Source organism: Triplophysa rosa, linkage group LG7, assembly GCF_024868665.1.
Source record: "Triplophysa rosa linkage group LG7, Trosa_1v2, whole genome shotgun sequence".
Lineage (NCBI taxonomy): Eukaryota > Metazoa > Chordata > Actinopteri > Cypriniformes > Nemacheilidae > Triplophysa > Triplophysa rosa.
Genome location: NC_079896.1, coordinates 20245683 through 20260196, shown reverse-complemented (window position 1 = coordinate 20260196; position 14514 = coordinate 20245683). Strand labels below are relative to the sequence as shown.

Below are 14514 nucleotides of genomic sequence, written 5' to 3'. Positions count from 1 at the left end.
ATCAGAGATGCAAAAACTAGACAAGGTGTGAATTAAAAGTAATGGTCGTCCGAATTCGTGCCATTTTCTACACGATAGACTGAAGTAAATCAGTATGAGTCAGAGTTCCTGAGAAAGATTTACTGACCATCATGTGTCATGCTTGATATCCCATACAAACCATTATTCGCCTTTTAATAACCAATGTCCCTCTTAACATCTTTCTCTCATTTTAGTGCACTTCAAAACGGCTTTTGTTGATCACAGAGAGCTACTTTTAGCAAAGTGCCGCAGAAAAGGCGAATTGCCATTTTTTCCATACCATTAGTGAGACCATCTTCGCTTTGTTCCCCGCGCGGCACTGTTCACCTGCACAATGTTTTAATTAAACATAGCCAGACCGATTCCAGCCGAGGACACCTGTGAGGCCCTGCTATCTTCTGGAATGTCTTTCTGATTTTCAAAACGGATCTCCTTTCGCACAGACTCTTTGCGTGCCGATCAAGGCATTCATGAACCTCCCGCTGTCCCTGCGCTGTGCGGGACCCAAGCCACGTGCCTGATCAGGTTTCAAAGTCTCCTGCTCTTCTGAAATGTGGTAATTACTTAACAAGGGCCACTTAGGGCCCTACAGCTCAGCGGTAATTGGTAAACTGTGATCATCCGTGCAGTAAGTTTGCCATTTGAGTGGTGGGCTTTCAGTGGCATGCTAGGGAATGTGAGGAGTGTAAAAATGCATGGCATGCTGGGATTGATTGATCTTCACAAGGGTGTGTGGGGGGATGAAAGAGGAACGAGTGTGGGAAGGCTTTGTCTTGCAAGGACGAGAGAAGCAGGTGAGCTTTCGAGACATGACACCTGCAACGTGGTAACCGTCAGTTGACAATATAACGCTATGATGTATGACTGTCGCATTTAGGGATGCATTACTAAAAAACGATTGTTCTTTTTATGACCAATGTTAAACAATAATAAAACCATACAGAACACACAAAACAGAAGCACTCAGAATTCACAATCTTTTTTATTTTATTACAAGATTTTGAATTCGGGGTGTGAATCTCAGTGAGATTTTTGATAAGTGACCTAAATCAGAATATGTGAGCAGTACCTGACCATGACTTTGTGCGTGTGTGTGTGTTATATAAAACACTATGAGCTCCGTACCTGGCTGGAGGAACTCATGAATAACAGAGGGGTTGACAGCCTTATCCCTCAGCAGGCCCGCGGCGTGACAGCACTCGCCGGCCCCACGCACAAGTGCTTAATGGCTAAATTGGGAGACTGTTACTAATCGCTTATTGAATAATGAAAGTGACACAGCTGATAAAAGATTTCAATACTGTAGATTATTTATAATATTTCACTTAAGTGCCTGCCTGACGAATGGGGGCTGGGGAAAGGACCCGGGCAGCTTCAGACAACGTTCAACCTTTTCAGAAAACGTGAATCGGGGCAAGACAAAGTGGCTCTCGGGGTTTAGAGGAAGAAAGAAATAAAGAGGGGGTAAAGGTACATTAACACAACCCCATTTCTCACAGAAGGCCAACAAGACAGAGGTGGCATTAAATATCACTCGTTTCAATATATTCACAATGATCTTCCTCTTAAACATCTACACTCCTAAACAGATAAAAATGCCAATGGTTAAAACGATGACAAAAATATTTATATCAAAATTCTAAGCATAATTATTAATCGAAAACATGCAATTGTATTTTTATGAAATTACTATTTCAATATTTTTCATATTTAAAAAATAGTATACAGCCGCGGAAAAAACTAAGAGACCATATCAGAGACCGTTTTTCTGAACTAAAAAGGTACTATACATAGGTAAAATTATCATTTTTGTTTCATTCTTCATTCTTTCATTTCTAATAAAATAATTGTTTCTATTTGCATTTATTTGCAGAAAGTGAAAACTGGAGAAACAGGTCAAAATAACAGAAAAGATGCTCTGCATATATGACCTCAAATACTGCAAAGAAAACAAGTTCACGTTCACTTTTAAGCAAAACAACAGTAATATTTCTGCATGAATTTAGGAAAAGTTCAAAAATTATTCTTTTTATGTGATAACATCGATTTTGATTGCAGTTTTCATGCGTCTTGTCATGCTGTCAGTCTTTTCCATTGCTGTTGGGTGACTCTAGTCACTCCTGAGGTTTGATTTTATTGAAATACAACAAACACTGGACTGGAATGGCCACAATACATCTAGAAATGCTGAATTGAAATGAACATTTGGAATGGTCTCTTATTTTTTACTGCGGCTGTATATTAATATAACAAATACATTATTATCATTTACTATTAAACACTGTCTTAGATTACCCTTTTATTTGTTTACCATAAAATAAACAAGCTCTTCAGGAATTAATAAAATCATGGCCTCATAGTGTATTTACAGTGGTTTTAATCTTATTTCTTTATATTAACAGTACATCTACTCAGCCAACCTTCAGGTTCATCATGGAATAAAAGTTGCGCAATGATGCATGATGTCACATTTTTCATGCCCTACTTTATAGTTCTATAAAGTAGTCAAGCATAATAACTGAGCTCTTGGTTTGAGAAAAAAAAACATAGCTGACAATTTGCTTGCTAGCTCATCATACCATGGACGACCACAACTACCAAGAGAAGAAATTGTGATTACTGTTAAAACAATTAATTGATTCCATTCTTCCACACCACATGGTGGCACCGTAGAGAAAATCAGACTGAAGAGATGCTAATGCTTACACTATGACAGAGATGGTGCGTTGTAATGCAATTATATCTGTTTAAAGAAAATAAGAAACCAAAACATATATTTTATTCTAAAACACTACATGTAACTACGGATGTGTACGCATGCACGCACAAAAGCACACAAGCTCTTCTCTCACTGACAATATATTGGCCTCCTTTGGGAGAGGATCAATAAAGGTGATTGGGAACAATTTAAACAAGCACTGATCGTCCGACTCTCAGGAGGCCGCGGCCACCCACACAAGTCCAGTCTAATTAATCACACACACTCGGAAGTGACACACACTCATCCATCATTCCAACATACTCGCTGCCTCACACACACACATACAGATGACTTTACAACACTTTAGAGCTGTCAGGACGTTATGAACTACTGTAAAACAGAATAATATGCACAGTAAGATTTAATGACAAATAAAAATATACTCCTAAAAATCACACAGATTTTAACATAATGGTTTTCACATAAACTCTTTTTTAAAATAATACAATTTTGGGGTGACCAGTTTCACTATGTTGAGGTCCAGGTGATGTCCAACTGAAATTTCCTGATAAACTGTAGCGGCAGCTCAATCACTATATGCTTTCCGTTGCATACAGTTGTGAACCCTCATTTTTTATGTACTTGCTTAAATCCGTTTTTTCTAAAAAAAGTTACGCATTGTAGCTTTAAAATCATCATTTTGTCATATAAGAATTTAATTTCAGCATAAGGACGAAGAACGCTGTAAACATAGTGCTATGATCTAAAACATGCACACAGGATGTTTCATGAGCAGAGTTGGGACATGTGCCACACAATACTCAAATAAATACAAATACTGTATCCACCAGCGTGTCAGAACCCTGGCTGCAGTGACGAGTGAAGCCTGCGTATGTTTGAGTGACAGACGGCGTTTAACCGGGTTGTCTGTGCGAGTGTGTAATAATCACTCAGCATATTTCTCTCGCTCCACGGAGGCCCGTCAGCTGCCTGATCCCCACTGACGGCAGGAAACACATTACACATCTGCTGCTCAGAAACATCTGTTCCACTACACCGTCACAGCACACAGAACTCTGGGATGCGTCTGTGTGTGAGTTTGTGCATGTGTGTGAGAAAGAGACCGTGTTTATGCAGCATATGGTAACTGTATACTGAGGTAAGAATGCATGTTTGATTCTAATAGTAATGCGCTGAAGATAAATACACATAAGCATGTATACAAGAGAGGTCAACATTTTTAGAAAGGTTTTACGCAGAAATGTAACTATAATACTACAAAGATTAACCTTTTTCCATGCCTACACCTAATAATATAGTGTTCCAATACAACACAAATACAGTGATGTTAACTTTATTTACGAGAAGGAGAAAAGTTAGCGTCAGACGCTTTAAGTTGCTTATGATAATATGATGATAAACTTACCATTACCTGTATGTTGTTTCAAACCTGTATGATTTTTCTTCTTCTATGGAACACAAAGAGATATACAGTACTAGGCCGAATGTATATACTAAGCAGTATCAGACACCATTGACATTCATTGCTTCTTTATTATATACAATGAAATTGAATGGTGACGGAGTGCTCCTGTTGTGCTCCTTGGAAAAAAGAAAGTCATATAGATTGATGACTTAAGAGTGGTAAGTGTGCGGTTGGAGAGTACATATTGTTTTTCTCTTTTACTCTCTCTCTCACACATACACACAAACAGCTTTGCATCTTACTGAACCTCATTATCTAACATGCATCTAGAACACACCTAGCTTTACAGGACATGGTTTAAGAATCATGGAAGATCAGGAGAGATCTCAACCAGTGAAGGGTGTGTGTGTGCATAGAGGCAGATAGAGAAGCAGTGGGGAGGGGGAAAAGAGACCGGAAATACCTTCTGCAGTGCCAGAGAAGCCGTCCACTTTGAAGTTGCTGGTACTCTTCTTCCTCCTGTGTTTTTTGCGGTTGGCATGGGGCGACGGGGGTGGGTCCATTTTTGGACTGGTGGTACTGGATATACTAGGACTGGAGCACACAGAATCTCCCAGACCAGTATCTGGGGAGAAAGAGAGAGAGAATGTAAACAACGCACCAAATGCTATTCGCCATGTAACTATTATTTGAAAATAATGTTATTAAAATAACATACAAGCATTTTGCATGTATTTGTGACTTGCAAGTTTTCTAATATTCTTAGATTAAACCAATAGACAGTTTCAACGCAACAACATAAACAAACGTTACCGCGCCCTTAAAGGGATAGTCCACCCAAAAATAAATATTCTGTCATCAATTAACTCACCCTCAAGTTGTTCCAAACCTGCACAAATGACTTTGTTCTGCTGAACACAAAGGAAGATATTTGGAAGAATGTTAGCAATTTTCAGTTCTGGGGCATCATTGACTATCATAGTAAGAACAATTGAAATGGTAGTCAAATTTGCCCTAAAACAGTTTGCTTTCCTAAATTCTTCAAAACAAAAACGTTGTTTATACTATGGTAGTGAATGAAAATTCACTTTCCATTTTCAGAACTGAACATTGCTAACATTCTTCTAAATATCTTTCTTTGTGTTCATCAGAACAAAGTAATTTATACGTGTTTGGAACAACTTGAGTGTGAGTAAATGACGACAGAATTTTCATTTTTGAGTAAACTATCCCTTTAACTTCCGGTACACATTCACAAACAATAGAGTGCCTGTTGATTTTTTCTGATAACAAGCACAGAAACTGCAAAGAACAATTACTTAGCTAAATTGGCCTCTCCAATATTTTGAATTTAGACTGAGATACCAAGCTCAACCGCTAGATGTCATTGTACCATACGGTTTCTTTAAATGCAACAAAACTACAGGACCCATTCTACAAATAGTTTATTTAATAAAATAACATACAACATAATTCAACAAAGTTTATTCAATACAATTATTATATAATAAAATAATATCAAGTAATATTTATAAAATATATAAATATTATTATTATATTATTAGACACTAGCCAGATAAACAAACAGAAGTTAAATGCAGTACAGGTGCGCGCGTCCGATGAAATGGTCTATATTCCATCTACAATACTATATATTGTCTTTATTTTAATTACTCATTTATTATTACTAATATTATTATACATAATGCATGTAAAGCTGCTTTGCAACAATGAAAATAGCAAAAAGCGCTATATAAATAAAACTGAATTGAAATTTCCAGCAACTTTTTATACAAATATATGACCAAATATGCTATATTAAAACCAATATTCAACCTAATCTAATATTTTTGGTCTATGTACATTGACAGACAGTGTCATAGCAAAAACAGTTTAATTTTAAGACATGCATCTTGAGATACTGGAATTCATGTGCAGGTATGCGTTTTAATTTTTTACTTTTAATAAATCACACAAAACCGGTGTGTTAAATTCTAAAAATGCAAACCAACTGGCACCTGTGGCAAGTTTGTATTGGGCTCAAGTGTAAGTAGAATATTGTGTGTCCGCTCTGGTTCAAATGATGGAGCGCTCGCGTCCGTGTAAAGCCAGTTCTGACTGGCGTTTGGCTGGATACTCCGGCTCAGGCTATCAGAAGGCTGCTTCACTTTTCATAAGCGCCCATGACAGCCATGACTAGCGGCAGAATAAAATAACATTCAGCTCACATCAATATCAGGCCGAGTGAAAGCGCCGATGTGGGGAGGGGTTGGGAGGAGGGATGTTCTCGCTGGCACTGAACACGCTCGCAGTGCCGTGCATCAGCAGACAGCCCCAAGGACGGCCGTAACTTATTTTACAATCGTTTAGTCTCAGCTCAAGTGGAAAACGTGACAACTTATCTCTGCTGACAAGATGCCATCCCAAAATGAGCAATTAACCACCTCATTCTAGCAGCCCTTTTGTCAAAGCTCATACTTTCTCTCTCTCACACACACCTCACCATCACACAAACCTCCTGTCCCTCATATTCTCCAACCAGCTCAATGCCATTTCTGTTCATGCTGGTTTAGTTCATTTGTTATCTGGTAAAATGGTAGCAGATGCCTACAGGACAGGAGCGGTGGAGCAGAGGAAAGGAGGAGAGACAGAGAAAAGGAGAGGAAAGAAATAGAGATGAGAGAACAGGAGGACAAAAGGCAGATGAGCAGAGAATTGTAAGAAAGTAGAAAAGGAGAACAGCACACTACATACAGTACATAACCTACTAATTGTATTTACACTATATAAATATTCAAATCAAATGAGCCTGATTTCATGAATCTTTCATGTTAAAGGGATAGTTCACCCAAAAATGAAAATTTATAAATTTCTTTGTTCTGCTAAACACAAATGAAGATATTTGGAAGAATGTCGGGAACCAAACAGATCTCATCCCCCATTGACTCCCATAGTATTTATTTTCCCTATATATGGCAGTAAATGGGGTATGAGATCTGTTTGGCTACTGACATTCTTCCATATTTCTTTGTGTTTATCAGAACAAAGAAATGTATACAGGTTTGGAACAGCCTAAGGGTGAGTAAATAATGACATTTTCATGTTTGGGTGAACTATCCCTTTAACATAATGAATTGTACCATAAGTTAACCTCGTATCTCCTTTTTTAATTATTTGTATCATTGACTATTTATCATAGATTTTTTTTATAAATCATGCATGGTCACCCTTTGTTTGTCTATAGGGTCTTCCTATATTTACCCAATGAAAGGTATTAAAAAGAGCATGTCAAACAGTGTTTAATTATTGAAAAAAATGCATTGTTTCTTTTCATGTGAAGTCCCAGTTTTGGAGATACGAGCTTTCATTCTGGCCCAGACGATATGGGCAGTGATGTTATAATAAAAATAATTTATTAGCAAACACCTCTTAAAAATCTTGTGATATACCAGAAAACCAACCAACCAAAAGACCCTCTTGTATCAGGCTACTAAATATGAAAACAAAGGATGTGAACGAGTAACACTAGTCAAATAACATCCTTTGTGCTTTAAGAATAAATATTACTTTCCAACATAATCTCGTACTTTAATCTCACTGTACAATAAAATCATTCTTGAGAGAGTTATGCTGTAGATATGTCACATTAAAGCCTTTAGTATAGTTCTACAGTCGAATGCACAGTACACTTTATTTACAGACAAACTGTAAAACCTCTCCTGGCCTACAGGGGTCCGTAAGGAGCCGTTAAGCAGGTCTTACACCATATCTACACCAGACAAAAGACAATAGAACGCATTATTTAGAACCCATTATAAATTGAAGTTTTGCCCACACTGGATTCAGCGTGGCAATCCCACTAGAACAAGCCGTGTGTCGTGTCTCGCGTCTGGTGTAGACACAGTGTTACAGTGTGACGAATGACACAAACGTGTGCCATCTTGTGGAAAAACTAATTACTGTGAATTTTTTTGTGTGTGACCTGGGTAACAAAATCCTTAGGTGCAAGTTACAGCTGTCATAGTCTCAGCCTCAGACGTCACACTAGACATATGCCCGGTTAACCGAAAATATATATCACGTGATTTATGCACAACTTGTGAGTGAAGTACGGTAAAATGCTGCTGCATCCGAAAGCCAGAGGGCGCTCTCGTGCAGAAACTCCAAATACGCACTGCAGAAGAAGACCATAACACACGTAGTAGTAGGAAATGCCTAAGGACATGTTTTTATCACCGATCCTCAAGCCTCATCAGGTATTTTTATGATAATAAAGTATATTTATAATGATCATGTTTGACGGGTGTTGCTTTTTCAAATGCACGTTATAAGAGACTCAAACTCGAACTGCTTTTAGATCGAGCAGCATTTCTACTGATCCCAGAGCCGTGCTTCACGGACAAGCTACGCATCAATAAAATAAACGATACCTTGCATTATCGCAGCCAGCTCGGTTTCAGCAGGATTTGGTGGTAACAGCGATTAACCGGGCACATGTCTACATCACACCCACGGACCACCGTTGGCTAAACGTCTGATGCATAAGGCACACTTTTCTGGAAACACTTCAGCATGTTAGAAGTCGTCATCTGATTGGTTGAATTTCACAGGATTTCCGGGAGACGCGTGTGTCGCGTTCTTTAACGGTCCGCCTGGAAACAACACGAAGCCGTCTGATCTAAGTAAGCTGTCGTGTTTACAGCGGTTGCTATAAGAATTCATCACGTTCGATTGAACGCTTAATTCTCAAAAGAATGCAAGGTTCACGGCATAATAAAATCATTTTGTTGCTGTTAACTTTAGACATGTTTGTGAATGTACACCAGTCTGTTACTGCGGGGACATTTCCACGCCTCTAAACATGACGCGGCACAAAACGAAACGTGATTGGTTGCTTTACCTGCCAGTCATATGGACAAAAAAAGCTCCTATCGATAAGTTCCTATGCGAGACTAGGGCTGTCATGATATCAGATTTTTCACTTCACGCTTACCGTTGTCAAAAGTATTCGTGGCGGTGGTATTATCGCAATACCTATTGGATGTTTTTTTTACAAATAATGCTTTCAGTCAAATTCATCTGTTGTTTTGTTTTCTCCATTTTTGGCCAACACATTAAACAGGTGCTAAATTATTTACAATATTATCAAGTGTAGAATTAACACTGTATAGATAATCGTGGTTTTTAATATCACAGTTATTGAAAATACGTGTGCAAGTACAGTACGCGTGTACAATTTTGATGACGAAATATGTGTCACATGCATCGTATGCTAACCATCGCGTACGCGTAAAAATGAAGCATACTTTTGGGCTTAAGCTGTGGAGAGATGATGCAATGTGCTTTTGGAGAGATGATGCAATATGCAATTCTATTATATTTTAATAGAAAATTTGATTATTGAATATTATTTTTAATTGCAATTATATTAAAGGTACTATACTAGGGATGTTGCGGTTATGGAATTTTCCCACCGGTTAATCGGTGGGAACTGAGACTAAATGTAAAAACACCGGGGGGAGGAGGTGTGTGGTCGAAGATGTGGCCCTGCGCATGATGCATTTTACTTTCAGTTTTAAAATTGAAGCAATTCGGGAACGGCAATTGCTTGAAGTAATGGTGGGTTCAATATCTTTCTTAATAAAAACACACAAAACTATAAAAAAGTACAATGACTTTTGCTTATATTAAACACAGACCTTACAAAACGAATAATCACAGCACACATCAAGCAAAAAATAAATGAGAAAAGAAAAAAACATTTACGTTAGATAAGTTGCTTAAATTAACAAAACGAGTAATCACGGCACACATTATATAAATAAATAAATAAATAAATAAGAAACGAATAAGAAAGGAATACGAAATGAAAAACGTTTATGTTAAATAAATAAATAATACGGAAGAAATACAAAACGAAAAACATTTATGTTAAATAAAAGGCAAAGCACCGGCTTTTGAAAATTAGAACAAAAAGAAAATTAAACCTTAACCGGCTCTTGACAACAGTGCTTACATATTCTACTACATGTTCTTTGCCAGAAAAGCCTCCGCCATCGTCTTGTCAGTCAGCACTTCACTCTCCTCAGATGATGAATAAAATTTGACTCTTGTTGCTGATCTTTGCCGCGACACTTGTTCCGCTTACGCTGAATGCAGCAGCCGTGCAACTGTAGTTTGGTCTTTGACCAAACTAAGTGATTTATAACTGTAAACATTTTAAATGACGTAGGGGTCGGTGCCGTGGTGGACAAGTGATGTAATCACAGTAGGCGGGTGGACACCGTGTATCACCGGTGACACAGACTATCGCAACAAGCCTATACTATACGTTACATAAGTTGTGCGAATTAAACCAATGATCTTAACAATGTTTTACAACTTGAGCTACAGGAACACGGACAGTCAAGACGAAATAAAAAAACATGTGACACACAACTCCACAAAACAAAAACGGGAACACATCTCAAGTCGTATGACGCAACACGGGGCAGCCCGGCGCACATCTCAGTGCAAGTCGGCCAAAAGCATGTGCCCCCTCCTCCACCCAGAGCGCCCAGAGCACCCAAAACAGCAGCTATAATCAGAGAGACACACACGACTTCCATTGCTGTTTGTCTCTCATTATTAAGCGAGGGTGGACAGGAATAGGCAGAGAGGGAACATTTTTATGCGTCTGCCTTGGGCACTTAAAGCTTCAGGTAAAGAGACAGGGATGTCACTGCTTTCCAGTGTCTTTATGACAGTGCGGAGCGGGACAAAAGACAAAGAGATACCAAATCACTGGAGGGGATCTAATCTCTTTTAAACGGACTTGGCTTTATTTCCTCTGGAATAAAAGAGCTCATTACAAAGGCTGTGTTTCTCAAATGGCAGCCATGTTCACTCAAAACGAGTCTGTCCTGATGTGATCCAACACGCTCAGACGCCACGCAGCCAAGTGTCAAACACAGCATCTCCCAGAACCGCACAGTAAAACTTTAACCTGCTTCTACAATGACACTTCAAAAGCAATCAGTAGATCTAAACTTAAATCTTTACGCATTTGTATAAATGTGTTATTCTGCACAACAGAACCAAAGGGTTATGAATATCTTGTTATGAATTTGTGTCCTATACAATCTAAAAGAACAAACAAAAGTTTAGTAAAAATGTGTCAGCCAACCAAGTATCTCCATGTCAGCGCAGCTGCTCGAGACATTTACGTGAGGAACTTCAGTTAATTACTTTCGCAACAACTTATCTCTCTCCATTTCTCTCTCGTCTCAGAAGAGAGACAGGATCTCATTCCTGCCGGCTCCCGGGGCGAGAGGTGACAAGCAATCAGCGTCCGGCACTCCCATCATCCAGCCATCAGATCTGATCCAGCCAGGCCGTGGACAGACACATCATTAGGCCGACAGAAAGGTTATTTATAAAAGAGCTTCCTGGGGGAGCGCAAAAGCACTTCAACAACATCACAGTAAAACAGCCCTCCGGAGTGTCCGAACAGCCTTACGGAATATCACTAAAACTGAAGCAGCGGACAGTGACGGATAGTAAAACTCTACTACTGTCACTGATATGTACATTGATACATACAGAGAGTGTTAAATATTGACGCTGTTATTCCCGAAACCTCGGATGTCCAAATTCGCTGTTTTTCATGAAATGGAAAAAACACAGTGCTAATATGTATTCTATGGCTGGTGAATATAACGCATAAATGAAGCACATCATAAGCTGTGTTGTGTCATGTGTGGGGTGTGTGGCTCAGCTGTGTGTATGTGGTGCCCTGCTGCGGACATGATCTGGGTGTGTTTAAGCGTTTCACGGCGTTAATTGTTACGAGGGTTAAAAACGGGGCCAGATACAGGCAGGGGTCAAACGACAAGTCACACCATGTCACTGTAGCTCACCAGCACACAAATACACAGTCCTGACAGGTGTCAGTGCCACTGTGATGTGTGAAAAGGTACATGCATTTATAACACAATATAACACTGAAACTGTGTCATTTCTCTCCTCTCTGAAGGATTTCATAAAAACAGGAATGAAAGAAATTCTCTTTGACAAAAGAAATGCCAGTCTGATAAACACAATGCTCAAAACATTTCTCCGCTGTATATGGTCTTGTCGGCGACAGATGAGTTTTTGGTTACGTTGTGCTGTTTAATGGTCGTTACTTTGACAAAAAGTTACAGTTAAAGGATAACGGATCACTGTTTTCTGCTGCCGTTATAAAGGGAAACCTCGAGGCGCAGACACTCACACGTGAACATGGCAGTTCGAAGAAGAACCTACCTGTGCTGATTCCTGAGTTGGCGATGACTGTGGCGTCACTCCACTGGTCAGCGCTGGACACGGAATACGAGCGTTGGTGCATCCCGTCCGGCCGACTGTTAAATGACACCAGACTGATGCCGCTCGCCATCTGAGACACAGAAGAACTGCTGGTCACAGACCCTGTAAAATAAACAAACAAAAGAAACATTACTTATTACTTTAAAAATAATTATGATAATGAACATCAACCTAAAATTAATTTCATATTTGATTATATTATATTTATATTACTCCTTTAAATAAAAACCTATATATATATATATATATATATTAGGGCTGCAACAACTAATCGATAAAATCGATAATAATCGTTATTATCGCGTCATCTTCCGTTTTAAAATTACCGTTTTAGATGTGTCTCTCCGTGCAGCATGAGCTGCGCAGTTTTAAATGTCAGACGTGGTTCTCCGTGGATGCGTCTCCGTGCGGCACAAGTTGCGCAGTTTTAAAGTCAGACGTGTCTCTCGGTGCATGCGTCTCTCCGTGCAGCACGAGGTGCGCAGTTTGAAAGTCACACGTGTCTCCGTGCAGCGCAAGGTACGCAGTTTTAAAGTCAGACGTATCTCTCCGTGCGGCACATGTTGCGCAGTTTTAAAGTCAGACGTATCTCTCCGTGCGGCACATGTTGCGCAGTTTTAAAGTCAGACGTATCTCTCCGTGCGGCACATGTTGCGCAGTTTTAAAGTCAGACGTGTCTCTCGGTGCATGCGTCTCTCCGTGCAGCGCGAGGTGCACAGTTTTAAAGTCCGACGTGTTCTGCATGCATCTCTTCAAGCTGCGCAGTTTTAAAGTTTAAAGGGGAGAGGTGTTTTAAATGACAAAATTAAAGATTATATTAGTAAAACCCAATTTGTGGCGTTTGCACTTTGCAAAGTACATAATAGGCTAAATACCCTGATTTGGGGGTTTATTTAGTTCAGAGGTGGGTAACGAAGTACATTAAGTACAAAAGTACACTTTTTGAGTATTTATACTTAAGTATTGCTTTTACTTTTTACTGTACTTCACTACATTTGAATGACAAATATCTCACTTTTCATGGCACAAAAAAAAGATTTCCTTGGCCGACCCTCCCCTCGCTCCCACATTTGGGAGAGACTATTGTCAGTTGCTTCTAATATGACACATGAATCAACTCACCAGGTGTGTTAATTATGGAGACATTCACAACATTTTGGGAGAAGGCTAATGAGTTCAGTTGTGTATACTTTTCCCATATCTGAATTACTTATTATAAGCAAAAGATGTAATTACATTTATCCGATTAATCGATTAATCGAAAAAATAATCGACCAACTAATAGATTATCAAAATAATCGTTAGTTGCAGCCCTAATATATATGAAGAGTTTGGTTCCAAAATGAGATAACTCCGTTTTTTTATTACTGGAATGCACAATTAAAAAAACATATCATTTTGGAACCAAACTCATCATATATATATATATTTTTTTTTTGTTATGTGGGTGTAAGTGTGAAACCTGGTAAGGTTGAAAGCTCCAGAAATTAGGTAAAGCCTTACATACCAAAGTAAAATGATTGAACTATCCATGATATAATAACTTTTAGGCAGCGATTTGCAACTTTTGGGGTTAAAATGAGCAGAAATCAGTTATCAATTAAGTATAAACAAATCCTTTTTTGACCCACAAACGTACATTTTTAGAAATAATGATACAGAATTTGTCCAATTTCAGAGGAAATGTCAGTATGACATCATCTTACTTCTTCATATAGTATGTAAAGGCAAATACGTAAAGTAACCTGTAATGTTATGTTTCAAACTGAGATGGCAAAAAGTTACATATTGTGCCTTTAATATTTCAAATTTTTTAGGGATGCACCAAAATTTCAGCTACAACAAAACTTCAGCCGAAAATAGGATTATCATTTTTTTCCGGAAAAAGGTAAAAAAGCCTGAAAATAATGTCATTTTCAGATTCTGTGGGGTTTTCGATGCATCCAAAATTTTGGGTTTCAGATTTTTTCTTGGCTGAGCTGGCTGTGGATGGAAAGTTCTGCTATAACCAAAATGATACAAT

At 38.6% G+C, this 14514-nt stretch overlaps 1 protein-coding gene across 1 annotated transcript in view; it reads right to left on the bottom strand.

Moving 5' to 3' along the window:
• Positions 1-14514, bottom strand: part of agap1 (ArfGAP with GTPase domain, ankyrin repeat and PH domain 1) — a 126829-nt gene that overhangs the window by 31131 nt on the left and 81184 nt on the right. Inside the window, exons 13-14 of the mRNA XM_057337060.1 lie at positions 12432-12593; positions 4612-4773 (exon numbers count right to left, since the gene is read on the bottom strand). Coding sequence (XP_057193043.1) covers positions 4612-4773; positions 12432-12593 — 324 coding nt within the window. The remainder of the gene's footprint in view (positions 1-4611; positions 4774-12431; positions 12594-14514) is intronic.